The following is a 17,178-nucleotide window of genomic DNA, read 5'->3' as shown; positions in this document are numbered from 1 at the left end:
ACAAAAAAGAAAATGAAAAGGTTGGGGGCATGGAGTGGGCAGGGAGGAGATAGAAGGGAGAAGGTACTTGGCCCTGGAGAGTGGCAGAGAAAGTCTGGAGAGGCCATGGCTGGCCTGGGTGTCCTCCCTAAATGGAGGTTCTGAGAGTCACCATCCAATCAGAGGGGAAGGGTCATAGGAGAGGAAGGTACTTCCAACCTGTGAGTTCCAAGACTGGAATGAGCTTCCAGGAAGAAGAGGGTTCTGGGGCATGACAAAGAAAATCTGGAGTGCAGGTGGGGAGACAACTAGAGGCTTGCTTGATAGGTGCATAACAAAATTGTACAGCATAGATGGGAATACAAAGAGCCAGGAGCAGGGTGAACGCTCTATATAGAGCCCTACACAGGGCTCTAAGTGATTATTTTCCTCTACTCTAAGACTACCTTTACCAAAGTTCAACCAAAGAAAGATCTTAACTACATGCAAGTAAAATTAAATATTATTTGTTGCTGTTGTTTTAAACTAGGAGAAAAAGGAAATGAAAAAAGATCACATGCTTAAATAGCACACTCGTTGGGTAGATATTAGCAAACTGTAATGCTGTTTGTGATCCTAAAATAATATGTGGTATCTATTCAAACAAAAGATCAACAATGAAACCAAGAGGGTATTCAAGGATGGAATTGGCAACTGTGTCAAATACTGAAAAGACAACAATGATGTTGATTAGATCATCTTTGAAAGGTCAGTTTCAGTGGAGCTGGAACCGAAGTTAGATTGTGGGAAAGTATATGGGTGGCATTAAATTGGTAAGGGAAAAATGGTTAATGCTTGCAGAGTTATGGCAAGATGGGTACACTCATGTATTGTTAGTGGATTTGTAAACTGTATCAACTGTTCCGAAAAACAATGTGGAATTATAAAAGAAATGTCATTAAATTATAAATATCCTTTGACTTAAGAGATATCCCTATTGGACATATGCTTGAAAGAGGACAGTGACAGAGAGAAAGGTTCTAACTATACAAAAATGTTTATAATAACAATTTTTAGGTAGTAAAGAACTAGAAACAAAGCAAACGCCCAATGATTAGGAAATGGCTGAACAAACTATAGTACATAAATGTAATGAGATCTTATATGTCACAAAAAAAAAATTCACAGGAAGAATTCAGGGAAACTTGGGAAGACGTCTATAAACTGACTCAGAGATCTGGCAGCTTAACTGACAAACACTGACAATAGTGAGACGTAACCTTCATATAAATGTGCTGGAGGGCTTACAATGCATTTTACATATGCTCTCTCACTGGACTCTCACAACAACCACGTGAAATAGATGCTATTACCATTCTCAATTTACAGCTGAAGAAAATGAGAGTGAGAGAGATGACGTGTTAAGGGTCATTCAATTAGTGTTGGATGAAGAATTCTGACTTGAGTTCTTCTAATTCCAAATTCAGTGCTCTATCCATTGTGCTACCTAGCTGCCAACATCCGAACTCTGATCAATGGATCAATCTTTAATTTTAGAAAGCTGATGCCTTACGCATTCCTTCCTTTGGTAAAGAAGTGGTAGACTATAGGTACAAAAAGAAGTAAATATTGTCAGATATGGTTAATGTGTTGTTTTGCTTTGCTTAATTATACTTCTTTGCCAAGGGAGGTATGAGGGGTAACAAAGTAGCATATAATGTTTTTTTAAAAGCATCTAGAAATTTTTTTCAAAGTGTGATGAAAAACCTTGTGTGGCTACTTATTCTAAAAATGTGGCAATGAAAGAAAGGAAAGAGTAGTTTAAGTTGATAGCAGAGTAGAGAAAAAGTTTTGTTTTTAATTTTAGTGATGACATACTGGCTCTTTTTCTTCTGCCTACAAACGTGGGCATGGAAAGGAATAGTATGAGAAAAGAGAGGGAGAGAAGAAATGACTGATGGAAAGAAGGAATAGGACCAAGGGTTCAGATGAAAGGGCTGAAAGACAATTTTTCTCTGTATCAGGGGGAAAAGTAAAGACACATTAATTTTGAGGTATAAGAGAGAAAACTTCATTTCTTCTCACTAAAAAAGGAAGTGAGATAATTTGTTGAGAATGAGAGGGGTAGAATTAGGTTGAGAACTCGATCAGTGGGTGAAGAGGTTTGGACTAACAGTTACGAGAAATGAAAAAGTGACTCAATAATTCAACAAGCCAATATATTATATGGGATAGTTCACACATATATTGTGTTATATATGTATATATGTGTATATGTACATGATATACATATTATTATATATATGTGCATACTCATCCCTACATACAATGTGTATATATACATCTAACTTATCTCATGCCTACATTTTGTTTTTAATATACAAGGTGTCCCAAAAGTCTCAGGGCAGTTTTAAGCTATTAAAAGTTCAATGGTCTATTAAAAAATTTAAAAGTTCTATTAAAGCACAAAACTGTCCTTAGACTTTTGGGACACCAGGCAGATACACACAATGCAATGTAAAATATGCAATACACATTAACACTTATGCACAGTGAAAATTAGGACATGGACATACACATTTAAATGTGCATATGCAAATAAGTACATACCTACATGCAAAGACATAAGCACACTAATGTAACTACATGCACTGGAATACAAATGAGCACACCCATGCAATGCACACACATGTATAAAAGAATACACACCTACAATGTACCCACGTCCTGACCCGTGAACACATCACACATATGTACTGACAAACACTGCCCTCATGCACAAATATAAAGGCACATCTATACGAATGTATTCAAATGCAGTTACATGTCATCATACATGGATGCATCTACAAACAAAGCCATGTACCCATACGCATACATACACATATAAACAAAGGATTATAGATTTAGAGTTAAAAGGTCCTTAGAAGAAGCCACTGAGGCCAAATCCTTTAAACTTACAGATAAAAGGAGAATCAGAGAGGTCAAGTGACTTGCCTAAGGTTGTAAGGGGTTTGGAACTCTTGGGTTATCAAGGACATGACATCCCAAGAGATTTCTCCGGAGGACACCATGACCCTGAGGTCACTTAGATTTAGACCTAACTTTGACTCCAAGACCAGTGCACTATAGCACAGGCTGTCTCTCATACATGCAGACATACTTCTATACCTCACACACAGAAACACAGTGGGACAGGTACTAGAACTCAATGATAGAGTTCAATGATATAGGAAATTCTTTCTCCCAAAGCAGCTTTCTCTGCAGCTTCCAGTCTCAGGGAGTTGCTTATGGCCTTGGGCTACATCCAGCACAATGTGAAGGATGGCGCTTGAACCTAGAAACTTGTAGTTTGTAGGTCAGGTCTTTATTTACTACTTCTGCTTCTCACATATACAATGTGTGGGTTCTAAAAATGCCATAATAAGAGTGTTTCTAACCCTTTTAGAGAAAATGACAGCATTCCTAGGGTAATCTGTATGTGGATGCAGGATGGCAATCAACCACTGCTTCTTTTATTTTACCTTGCTAAGATATGCTAAGAGTATTTATAATTATTCATTGAGTTATGCAGTACAGGAAGTTAAATACAACATGAGAATGCCCATTTTCCCATTCTGCATCCTACATAAAAGAAGTTAACAACATACCTCCATAGCCTGGGCTAACCGCTCTTCTAATGCCATGTAGGTAAGGAACTGAGGATCCACATAAGAAATTGCTTGGGCAACTCCTAAACCATCACCAAATTCATCCAGGAGCCTGGAAAGACAGACAACATGATTTGGGAAATAATTTTGTTCTGGGAAAATATAACACATTACTGAGTTTTTATTTGAAACATTTAAAATCATACTCACATAAGCTATAAGAGTCAAAACTACAAAAGGAATTTGCGGGAAATTATCAATGCAATGACCTAATTTCTGCCAACTATTTCCTACTGTGTTTTCACCTGAGTTTTTGCTACTGGGAGTACAGGTGGAGAGATTAGTCTTTGTGGTTCAACTCTTTGGCCTACTTCAGGCTGAGAAATTAGGCAGTAAGGATGCTAATTGCACCTATGTTCTAGAAGGAGATGTAATATATTATGAAATGAAAAAATAACTTGCTTGTTTTTTTGTAATCAGATTATCATAATCTAAAGTCCTGCCCAAATAGTAAGTTGTATCATAGCGGCCTCCAAAACAGCACAATTTAATTTTTATCTCTCTGCAAGACATATAGATTTTGCACAATATTCAGCTAGATGGCTAAACATTGTATATTTGTATTAGACTTAATTTTGTTTTATCAAAAAGATATGCCAAAGCCAAGGAACGGAATGATCAATCAACAAGCATTTATTAAGCACTTACTATGTGCCAGGTACTGTGTTAGGCACTGAGAATACCTTTATAAATAAAAATGTTTTACTCAATCAACAAACATTACATGGCTCTAAATGAGAAGTAGGTATTGTCTTAGTTGTTAGGGATACAAATACAAAAAATTGAAACAATCTTTACTCCTAAGGACTTTACATTCTAACAACTTTGTGATCATCTCTTCTTTCAAACCTCCCATATCTCCTCCTCCTGCCTTTCTCTTAACTGAGAACTTCACCCCATCATACACAAACATAGATGTGTGTGTGTGTGTGTGTATGTGTGTGTGTGTGTGTGTGTATTCCACACTGGACATGCCCCCCACCAAATATCCTGCACTTGGAGTCCTTTACCTCTCTATCCAGAAGTGGGTGATATGTTTCTTCATTAGTTCTTGGGAATTGTGTTTAATGATTATTTTAATCAATGTTTCTAATTCTTTCAAAGTTGTTTGTCTCTTTACTATACTGTTGTTGTCGCAAAAATGGCTCTTCTGATTGTTGACTTCATTCTGAATCAGTTCAAACAATCTTCTCAGGTTTCTCTGAAATCATTACCTTAATCATTTTGTGCAGCACAATAATGTTCCATTCCATTTATACACCATAACTTGTTTGGACATTCCCCCATTTATGGGCATCTCCTCAGATTCACCCCTTTTTTTCTCCCTTCTGCCTCAGAGATGGCTACCATTAGACACAAATAGGCATACAAATGTAAAATTATTCTATACATCTGTTTACTACTTCTTTCTCTGGATGTAGATAGCGTCTTTCTTCAAATGTCCTTTATAAGTAATTTGGGTATTTATAATAGTCAACATGCTTTACGCACTCAAAGTCATTCTTAAAACAATATTGCTGCTGCTGTCTACAATGTCCTTTTGGTTTTGCTCATCTCTCTCCATTATTTTGTGCAAGCTCATCATTTCTTATAGCACAGTAGTATTCCATCACAATCATATACCACAACTTCTTCGGTCATTCCCCAACTGATGAGCATGCTTGCAATTTCCAGTTCTTTGCCACCACAAAGAGAGCTACTACAAACATTTTAGCACATATAGGTCTGTTTTGTTTCCTCATAATCATCTTTGGAAACAGACTCAGTATTGGTATTTCTGGGTCAAAGGGTTAGTATAGGTAGCTGAATAACTCTTTGGGAATAATTCCAAATTGCTCTCCAAAATGGTTGAACTAGTTCACAATTCCGTCAACAACAAATGTGTGCCCCAATTTCCCCTCCAACATTTGTCACTTTCTCCTTCAATAATTTTAGCCAATATGCTAGGTGTAAAATGTTATCTCAAGTTTGTTTTAACTTGAATTTCTCTAATCAATAATGATTTAGAGTATTTTTTAATATGATGATAAACTCTTTTGATTTCTTCATTGAAACATTGCATGTTCATATCCTTTGACCATTTATCAATTGGGGAATGATTTGTATTAGCATAGATTTGACAAAGTTCTTTACATATTTGAGATATGAGACCTTTATCTGAGAAACTGTCTATAAAAATTCTCTCCTCCCACCCCCCAATTTTCTGTTTTCCTTCTGAGCTTGGCTACATTGTTTTATTTGTACTATCTCTTTTTAATTTAATGTAATCAAAATTATCCATTTTATACCTAACTTTGCTGTCTCTTATTTATTCATAAACTGCTCATCTATCCATAAGTCTGATAAGTAATAAGTTCCATGTTCTTCTGATTTTCTTGTAATACTGTAAAAGCTCTCTTTATACTTAGGTCATGTATCTATTTTGACCTTATCTTGATAAATGGTATAAGATATTGATTTATGTCCATTTTTTGCCATATTGTTTTCCAGTTTTCCCAACAATTTTTACCAAATAATGAATTCTTATCCTAAATTACTGTCTTTCACTTGTCAAACACAAGATTATTATATTTCTTTGCTGCTGTACACTGCATGTTTACTCTATTTCACTGATCTACCTTTCTGTTTCTTAGTACTAGATAGTTCACATAATTGCTTCCTTACAATACAGTTTAAGATCTTGATATTCTTGACTTTTTGTTCTTTCAAATGAGTTTTATTATTTTTTTCTAATTCAGTAAAATAATTTTGGTAATTTAATTGGTATGGCATTGAATATACAAATTAGTTTAGGTAAAACTGTCATTTTTACTATACTGGTTCAGCCTATCCATGAATAACTAATATGTCTCCAATTATTTAAATTTAATTTTATTTCTGTAAAAAGTTTTTTACAATTTTGTTTATATACTTCCTGGGATTGTTTTGGCAGGTGTACTCTTAGGTATTTTATACTGTTTAGAGTCATTTTAAATGGGGTATCTTTTACTCTCTCTTCCTGCAAGGTTTTGTTCATGATGTAGAGGAATGCTGATGATTTGTGTGGATGTACTTTATATCCTGCTACTCTGGATTGCTTCAACTAACTTTTTGTTGAGTCTTTGGGATTTTCCAAATATATCATTATATTGTTTGCAAAAAGAGATAACCATTACCTCATTCCCCATTTTGATACTATTTGTTTTTCATCTCTTATTGCTAGGATTTCCTGCACGACACTGAATAATATTGGTGACAACGGACATCCTTGTTTCACACCTAATCATGGTGGGAAGGCTTCTAGTTTAGTCCCCTTACAAACACTGCTTATTAATGGGTTTAGATAAATGCTTTTTGTCAATTTAAGGAAAAATCCATTTATCCCAATACTTTCAAGTGTTTTTAATAAAAATGAGTATTGTACTTTATCAAAAGCTTTTTCTACACCTATTGATATAATTATATAATTTTTACTTTTATTACTAACACAATCAATTATGTTATAGTTTTCCTTATGTTAAGCCACCCCTGCATTCCTAGCATAAATCCCACTTGCTCATAACGTAAAATCTTTGTAATATATTGCTGTAATCTTCTAGCTAGTATTTTATTTAGGATTTTTGCATTCATATTCATGAACAAAACTGGTTTATAATTTTCTTTCTCTAGTTTTACTCTTCCTGGTTTGGGTATCAGTTTCATATTTGTTTCATAAAAAGAGTTTGGTAGGATTCCTTCTTTGCCTATTGTTCCAAATAATTTATTTAATATTGGAATTAGCTGATCTTCAAGTGTTTGATAGAATTCACTTGTAAATCGACCTAGTCCTGGAGCTTTTTTCTTAAGAAGACCATTTATGGCCCATTAAATTTCTTTTTCTAAAATAGGTTTATTCACAGATATTCTATTTCCTCTTTTGCTAATTTAGGCAATTTATATTTTTGTAAATATTCTTCCATTTCATTTAAATTGTTAAATTTATTGGTATACAATTGGGTAAAATAACTCCAGTTCAGATGAATTTCAAGTATCAGCTGCTTCTGCTCGCCCTACCCTCCTCCTTTGTATAGAATTTTATCTGTGCACCTTGATAATGTGAGATAATTTCCCCTTACTTTCCATTCCCTTTCCTTCCCTTCCCCTCAGCGTATCCCTCTTCTTCTCTCTTTCCATTCTTCTCTCAAAACAACACTCCAGGTCTTGTTTAATTATGATGAAAGAGCTTATGGGAGTCATCATCTCCTCATATCTGAATGTAAGCAACTTATCCTTGTTTATTTACCCTTTATTATTGTTCACTCATGTCTACTTTTTTTGGGTTTCCCTTTACTCCTGTGTCCAAATGTCAAAATTTCTGTACAGCTCTAGATTTTTCATCAGGAATGTTTGGAAGTTATCTATTTCATTAAAGATCCATATTCCCCCCTGCAGCATTACATTCATTTTACTGAGTGATATTCCTTTGCCTTTTGGAATCTTTTCCAAAATATACACTTGTTCACAGTGATGGCTGCTAACTTTTGTGTGATCCTGACTGTGGGTCCTTGGTACTTGAACTCTTTCCTTCTGGCCGCTTCTCGTATTTTTCCTCTGACCTAGAATTCCTGTATTTTGGCTATGATGTTTCTGGAGTTTGTTCTCTCTCTCCACCTTTCCCCTACGCCCTGCCCAGGAGGTAGTGATTGGATTCTTTCTATTTTTTTGGTCACGGCATTCAGGTAGTCCAATGATTCTTATGTTTTTTCTTCTTGATGTATTTTCCAGGTGAATTGTTTTTGCCAGGAGACATCCTATATTTTCTTCTATTTTTCCAGGTTTTTTTACTTTAATTTTTCTTGTTATCCTGTAGAGTGTCTTTGGCTTTGATTTGGTCCATTCCAATTTTTATCGCATTTGTTGCACTGGAAAGGTGTTGTACCTCTACGTTAAAGCTATTAATTCCTTTTCCAATTTGTTCTTCTATAGCTCTAATTTCTTTTCTGATTTCATTTATAAAAATATTTATCTTAAACTTCTGAAACTCTTACTTCATGTCTTTTCTAGGAATTCTAGTTGAATTTGTGTCCAAACTCTGTTTTTCTTAGAGGCTTTGCTTGTAGATGTTTTGGAGTTATTCCCTTTTTCTGGGTTTGAGTCTTGAGTACTTCCATCACCATGACAGTTGTTTTTATAGTAGGGTTCCTTTTCGTTTGCTTATTCTTCCAGCTTACTTCTTGACTTTGGGCTTCACAATATCAGGGGTCAAGCTCTAGGAATCAGAGCCCTGAGGCCACAGGTTCTCCACCTAGAGAAGGTCTGAGTTGGTCCTCTTACTGCTTTCTTGAGGTATTAGGCATTATTCCAGCTTCTCAAGGACAGCAGAGGCAGAGGACCTGCAAGCTTTCAAAGCTCCCAAAGGTGGTACAAACCAGGCCTAAGTCTGACTGTTTACCCGTGATCTCGTCTCTGTTACATTTGGGATCTGGGTTTGGGTCTGAGCAATAGCAGACTCTTGCTTGACATGGTCACTTTCAGACAGCTAGGAAGTTTGGTTGGTTGTGAGGTGCAGAATTTCATGTTCCACTCCGGACTGAGAATCCTGCCTTCAGACTGGGCTAGAAGCCCGAAGTGAGACCCTGTTCTGCTCGCAGGGTTAGAGTAACACTGCTGCTGTTTGCTTCTGGACTTGATCCTCTCAGCCTAGGGCCACCAGCTGCTCACCGCCCTGGAACGCCACCCCTGGGTGTAGCTACCCTTTCACAGCCTTCCCTGATCTGTATCTAGGAACTGGGCAGCGAATGACAAAGCTACTGTCTGACACATTTTGATTTGTCCTCTCCTGAACATTGCTTATTCTCTGAATTTTCATGGTACCAAGTCCGCCTGGCTCTCCTGTACCTATTGCTCCTTCTCAGTCCCCTTTGGGGCTCATGATTCAGGTGACAACCTCTAACTATGGAGGTTTCCCAAGGCCTTCCTATGCCCTTCTCTTCTCTCTCTCTCTCTCTCTCTCTCTCTCTCTCTCTCTCTCTCTCTCTCTCTCTCTCGATCATCTCATCAGCTCCCCTGGGTTTAATTACAATCTCTGTGTAGATGACTTCAAGATCGATATGTTCAGCTCCAGCTTCTCCCCTTAGCTTTAATCTCATGTATCCAATTCCTGGCTGGACATTTTTAAATGGATGTCCCAGAAACAATAAAAACTCAATCAATTTAACTTGTGCCACAGAGAACTCATTATCTTTCCTGCACCCTATTTCTGTAAACTCACTCCTCTTTTAAACTTCCCTATTTCTTATGAAGGCACCACCACTTTTTTTCCTCCTCTGGGTTCAAGACAGGTGTTATTGGTAACTACCACTCACTCCACATATTCAATCAGTTACCAAGTCTTGTCATTTCTAGTGACACACTATTTCTTTACATCCACTACCTTTTCTCCATTCACACAGTAACTTACCTTGGTTCAGACTTTTGTATCTTCTCACCTAGATTATTTCAATAGCCTTCTAAACAGTATCACTGCCTCAAGTTTTTCTCTACTTTAGCCTATCTTCCACAATGATGCCAGAGTGATTTGCCTGAAGGAAGCACAGCTCTTACTATTTAACTCCCCTAACTCAGTATGTTCCAGTTGCTCACTACTACCTTTAGCATCAAATATAAACTCCTCTGTTTAGCCTTGCACAATCTTGCCCCAACCTGTTTTTACACCTTCATTATACATTACTTATACTTCTACACTCTGTGATTCAGCCTAATTAGTCTTTTCTTTTTTTCCTCACACATAACACCATTTCCCACCTCCGTAACATTACACTGTCTGGTCCCCCATGCTTGGAATATGTCCCCTTCTCTCTTCTGAACCACAGAATCCCCTTCATCTGAGATGCAGCTTAGGCATCACTTTCTACATAAAGCCTTTCCTGAAACTTCTCAGCTGCTAGTGCCCTCTCTCAAAGTTCCCTGTATTCACTGACCTTTTATTTTGACAGATTCTCTTTCTATTTTTCTCACGTATATTTATTGCTGTATCTCTCATAAGGTAAATGTTTTGCAAGCTGGAATTATTTCATTCATTATATCCCTATCTCTGACTTCCAGCACGTAGTGGATGATTAATAAATACCTGTTGACTGACTGATACCTTCTCATATCATTAGGATTGAAAATTTCAAAATAAAATAATTTGCTAGCTCAAAATACCGTTAGTTTTGTATACAGAACACTAAATTGCTGGAGATTCCTTGGTATAGGAAGCAACTCTACATGGTTCCATTCTGGATCCTATCCAAGGAACCTCAAAATTATCAAGTGTATTAGAAGAGTCCTTATGACATTTAAGATACAAGGTCTATAGTACGAAATACCAAAGACTATTTCATATTAAAGTTTCATTGTATGTGTATGCACAGAAATGAGCCTAGGGATTTATACTGATACTAAAATTGTCACCATGGATATCTTCTTTCTGGGTTTTCCTGACATTGTTTTCTCCTGATTCTCGTAAGTGTCTTTTCTCTCCTCTTCCTGAGTCTCCTTTACTGGATCTTCATCTAGATCATTCCCAATGATTGTAGGTTATCCTAAGCTACCCTGTACATTCTTACCTTTTCTCTTTACTCTAGTGGTCTTATTAGCTTCCATGGGTTCAATTATAATCTCTACAGAGATGACTCCCAGGCCTTTATATCATTTTCTACTGTCTCTTCTGAGCTCCAGCCCCATATCTGAATTGTCTACTGTACAGTTCAAATTAGATGTCCTGAAGGCATCTCAAAATCAACATGTTCAAAATGAAATTCATCTTTTCTCTCAAAACCACCTCTCCTTAGAACTTATCTATAGCTGCTGAGGACGTCACGATTCCCTTCCCTTACTTTCACCTCATAGAGTTCAATTACATAGAGCTTTAAAAAAAAATTCTTCATATCCCTTTAAATTAGTACCTTCTTTTAAAGCTGGTTCATTCATCGTTACTTATCTTGGAAGTAATTTACATCAACTCATTGTTCTAAGCTATCATCATTCTGTATTTTTATCATACTTTTTTAGATAAATGCCCATTTTCCTAGTGATTTTCCTCCAGGCTCCTAGTACACAGATTTAATAAATACGTTCTTGATGCAGACTGAATTTTGTAGAGGATCTCCCTGATTTGGGGCATTCTATTGCACTGTAGGAAATTCACTGGAGCACTTTTTTTGGGTAACAATATGAGTACAAATTTTCCTTTAACTTCAGTATCAGATATGGTCCTTTTAATACAGTAAAAGTTATCAAAACAACATCTATTCTGTCCATACCCAATTAGCTGAATCAATCAAGTGTATTGGGCAGCCAACTTTAGAAACTAAACCACTTCAATGAAAAGGCATCTAAAAGTTAGCTCTGGTAGTCTGAAATCTACACTCTACTTCATTCTGAAGCATGGTCACATCAATAGGTATAATAATAAACGAGTCATCTGCTTATGCCATAGCATTAATCCTAATTGAACTTCTAAAATTTTTACCCTTGTCTTATGTCAGTAAGCGATCCTCCCAAAACAGTAGTACTCCTTTGCCATCCATAAGGCATGATAATTACTGCAGCTTTTTGCTTGCATTATATATTGTCATTACAATATAAAATGAAATAGTCATGGAAGGCTGTAAGTAAAATGTGTCTATCACTGCCAGAAACACTCATAATTACACATCACAACTTAAAAATTGTGGTTTTTTAAAAAAATATTTGTACTATTAAAAAAGAATTGTCAAACACCATAGAAAACAGAAACTAAAATAAAATAGAAATACTGGCAAATTAGTATGGAAAGAACAATATAACAAAACCACGATACAAATGGGCAATACCCTAAAAAACGTGTTTCTCCTTATTGTGATGGGTTATTGGCCACAGCCAATCAAATCTTGACTGTTCATTAAATGTCAGAATTCATTGCATTCTTGCTTAAATATACTCAAACTTCCTATTAATCCAAAAAAGAAACTCTTATTTATTAATCCAAAAGATTCCATTATTATTTTACAATTTCTGGAGGAGATACAGGCAGCAGCAGCATCTGGATCTGTGATTTCATTTGTGTAGGCCACTCTTGGTGAGGAAATCCTGTATACCAATGCAGACTGAAAATAATTCTGTAACTTATACTGTCAGAGTGGAATGGGGCACTGGGAGGGAAAGTGACTTACAGTGATGTTGGCAGTGGGTTATCACAGTATATTTAATTTCAATATCATGACATTACTACTAATGCTAGCAATAGAGAGAAACAGTGAAGTAGATTCTTTTCATTTTCATAATCTTTGAGAACCTCTTAAAAACCTATATGTCAACTGGTTTTGTCTTAAAGATAGAGGATAAACTTAATTCTTAAAAGAACTGAATGCCAACTTCAAACCAGATCTCTCTGCAAACAAATTTTTTTTATATATTTTTCTCTAAAGTAAGCTAAACTGATTGAGCTTTTTTGGGAAAATGTAATGAAAAAAACCAACAGCTTCTCAAGTCAGAAGTTTTATATATTAATAATTATGGTCTTGAATTCTTCATTATAAATAATATGAGCTATCCCATAGTTCAAAATTTAATAAGGAAATTCTATGAGGTATTCAGAGAGATTATTCTGTAATTATAACATATTGTGACTATGGAACAGCTTTTTATCATAGATGAGATTAATTTGTCAATTAAAATAGATATGGTTTCATTGACAATGTTTGAAATATACTGTGTGCCACTGTATATGCCTCTTCTAAGAAATCTGAAGATAACCAGGTTCTACTAGATAGCAGTGATACTTTTGCTACAATAAGGCAGTAACATCCTTAAATAAATAATAGGACATAATGACTTTTAAAACAAATGTAATACTCATTACAAATAATTTATACTGGAGTTTTCTCTTTAAGAAGGAAAGCTATACTACAATTTGAAGATAACTGAATTTACTAGGCTATATATTCTGCCCTCCCCTACTCCTCAGATGTTTTCCCCAGGGAAGATTCACTGCCTGTGAAAATAAATAACACTAGAACATATTACATGTCACTAGCAGAGAGAGCTATCATCTCAAGGACTTTGGGTTAAGATAGTAAAGTCACTGAGAGAGAAGCAGTCCAGATCTCATAAAGCTACTTCAGCAAGGATGAAAATAGAGCACTGTGTGAAAGAACAATTAAGAATTCCAAAGAGAAACCAGGCTAGAAGTCAGCGGGTACTACAGAAAAGTCTAGTCTGGTAATAGTGCCCAGCAGCACTCCAACATGTGGACCAGGGCTAAGTCAGAGAAACCGAGAGCTTGCAGCTGTGTACGAGGAAATAAAGAGGGATACACAGACCAAGGGTGAGCCAGTAAACTTGGAGAATTAGTTTCAAGAGTCTGTAAACCTTGGTTTGGGGGGATAGAGACCTAAAAGTCTGCAGGTGACTGGTCAGAGCTACTTCTGAGCTTTTTAAAGAACGTAGCACTTAGCATCTGGAAGACACAATGGCAAAGCTCCACAGTTCCCAAAATTTCTCCCAGAAGTGGGCAAAGCCTGGGCCTGACACAAAGTCCCAATTCAGTAAGACTGGAAAACTAAGAAAACAAAAGAGGACACTAATGATAGAGAAATATGGATTGGGTGCTCCTGACACACAAACTCATGGTAATGCAATAACCAAAGAATTTCAGAAAAAAGTAAAGGTTGCAAAAGTGATAAAAGTGAGTTCTAGGAGAAAGAATTGAAAATTCTGTGAGATGACTTACATGGAAATGTGTTTTACATGTATAACATGTCAAACTGCTTGCCTTCTCAATGGGAATGAGAAAAGGGAGAGAATTTGGAAGTTAAAATTTGAAAAAAAAAAAAGAATGCTAAAATTGCTTTTACATATAATTGGGAAAAAAATAAAATACTGAATTATAAAAAAAAAAAAACCATATTAGAGCCCTAGAGGAGAAAAAATTGGATGGAGACTTAGCAGCTTAATATAGGGCTATAACTTACTAAAGAAGCAAATTCCCTGAAAAAATAGAATGGACTATACAGAATATACACATCTCCATAAGACAGTAAGAAATATTAGAAGAAAATCAAAGAAAGAAAAAATGTAAAGTTAAAGTACATTCTATAAAAAACAACTGCCCTAGGAAATATATTAAGCAAAGATTATTTAGGAATCTTCAGCTGTGTGGGGTTTGGAGGGTCTTAAGAAATGGAGGGCTTCCCATAAATATCACTTTCAATTGAGCAAGAAAAAAGACAGCTTACACCCACACAGACAAAAAGAGCTTGGTGTATATTTAACTCAGCTAGAAAATAGGTATGAGATGGAGAAGGGAAAAGCGGATTAAGATCAAGTGAAGGATTGCCAAAGCAAACTCCAACTTTGATGAAAAGGAATATGGTGGTGTGAATAAGGAAAATGGAGAGGAAGTAGCTATCAGGGACTCCTGCTATGAGGAATGGGCTAGATCATTTTCTTAAAATGCACTGAAACTTCTCCAGGTTTGACTGGTTTAGGGAACTAAGACTTTGGTAGCTTACTTCCCTTCCTTGTTTAAATATAAAAGCCTGAAGAACTCCAGCAGCAACACGAAGCCTGTTTGAGGACTACCATGGACAACACGAAAAGGAAGCTACATTCAATGGGTTTATTGTTAATTCATTAAACCTGGACTAGTCCAGACTCCTTGGACAACTTCTTCACTTCCACCCCAGTGGCATTCTTCTTATACTGACAAAGCCCCGACTCCTACAGCCTTCTTCCTCTATAGCTGAGTACCTCTCCAAGCCCATCATGCTGACTTCCAACCTGGGCCAGCTTATAACTTCCCAGACTACTTCACCTAGCCAAGACTGTACAGAGATAGCAAGAAACTATGAGCCCTGGAAGACTGATACCAGTAAAGAAACCAGTAAGAGTTCAGATGAATAGATCAGAATTCCTTAGCTGTGCATCAACTAGGGGATGTCCCAAGGAAGATGGAAACCCAGATCAGTATTCTGATTATGGGCACACTGAGAAGGTAAGAAGCCTATAAGTAGCATTGCTCTGAATTAGGATGTCACAGTGGGACTGGAATTTGACAGAGTTCTTACCGAGGACATTGAAGGCTGCCCGTGCTCTAACTACGGGCACACTAGTGAAAATAGAGGCTAGCAGCAGAAGCTCAAGAAACTGAAGTCAGAACTAAACAGGACCTGATGATGCTATTCGAGAACGTGGGAGGCAGCGGAGACAGACCTGGCATAAAATTCTAAGTTATTAGATGATATAAGTAAACAGAAAAGATACAAGTAAACAGAAGATAACCAAACACTAAGAAAAAGTATTATTTGGGGTAAAACCAGAATAAGAGAGTAATTCCATTATGGAGAACGCTATGGAGTAAAAAAAAAAAAGGGGCTCCATCACAAAGACTACAAAAGTACTGGAAGCAATGAAAACTGGAATTATAAGTGAAACAAGTGCTCTAGAGGAAAAAACTAGGACAAGAAAAACTGAACAAAACCAAAAAAATTTAAAAAGCAGAACATGCAGGATAACGCCTTTAAAAAAAATAACCAATCATTGGAATCCTGGAAGTCATGACAAGACAAAAACCTGACATACCTTATTTTGAGAAATTGTATTGGAAAACTGACTCACTGACTTATTAGGTTCAGAGAACAAAATTTCAGAAAGAAATCTCAAATGAAAACTCCTTGGAATGTTATAGCCCAAATCCAGAACTTCCAGGTCAAAGAAAAAATACTGATAGCTGCCAAAAAGAGAGTTCAAGGAATCACATTTAGGATAACACAAAACCTGGCAGAAATTACCACAAAGGGGAGAAAATTTTATAAACGAGAGAAAAGCCATGATGGAATTCCTGGAATGAAAATCTCTAGGACCAGATGGGCTTACAAGTGAATTCTATCAAACATTCAAAGAACAATTAAGTTCAACAGTACATAAACTATTTATAACTGAGAACAAGAATAATCTCTAATAGAGAAATGCTAGAGGTCTTTCAAGTAAGATCAAGAGTAAAGGAAGGATGTTCATCATCAGCACAGTTGCTTGATGTAGTTCAAGAAATGTTAGTTACACAAGAAAAGAGGTTCATGTGGAGGGAATCAAGGAAGGGCTCCCTAAGAAGATGGCACCTAAGATGAATTCTAAGGACCCCTTCCTCAATACAACTGTCACAGTGTACTGTGACAAAGTACTTTGAAAATCAATGGAGAGTCCATATATGGAAAGGCTACATGGGAGAGGGGCCAAAGCAAGCAAGTTATTTTTTTCTTTCTTAAATCAAGTTTCTCTGTACTTCAAGACAAACTCCATTTAATAGTATAAATCCCTTCAATTCATCAATTCATTTAAAAAAGCAATTCACACTTTAGAAAGTAACCAAAGTAAACTATTAAAAATATCTGAAAAAAGAGAGAAATGTTAGTTATAGCAATAAGAAAAGGAAATTAAGGGAATAGAAAACTTAAAACTTGTAGAATATATTAAAAATCTAGATTATCTACCAAAACACACTCATAAATTCTATAAACATAATTAAAAC

General features: G+C 36.1%; 1 protein-coding gene across 12 annotated transcripts in view; it reads right to left on the bottom strand.

Moving 5' to 3' along the window:
- Positions 1 to 17,178, bottom strand: part of PJA2 (praja ring finger ubiquitin ligase 2) — a 132,300-nt gene that overhangs the window by 12,040 nt on the left and 103,082 nt on the right. For all 12 annotated transcript variants that reach the window (XM_072597249.1, XM_072597259.1, XM_072597253.1 and 9 more), the window contains one exon: positions 3,609 to 3,720. In XM_072597249.1, coding sequence (XP_072453350.1) covers positions 3,609 to 3,720 — 112 coding nt within the window. The remainder of the gene's footprint in view (positions 1 to 3,608; positions 3,721 to 17,178) is intronic.

Source organism: Notamacropus eugenii, chromosome 3 (genome assembly GCF_028372415.1).
Source record: "Notamacropus eugenii isolate mMacEug1 chromosome 3, mMacEug1.pri_v2, whole genome shotgun sequence".
Taxonomy (NCBI): domain Eukaryota; kingdom Metazoa; phylum Chordata; class Mammalia; order Diprotodontia; family Macropodidae; genus Notamacropus; species Notamacropus eugenii.
Note: the sequence above shows the minus strand (reverse complement) of the source record. Positions and strands in the feature narration are given on the sequence as shown.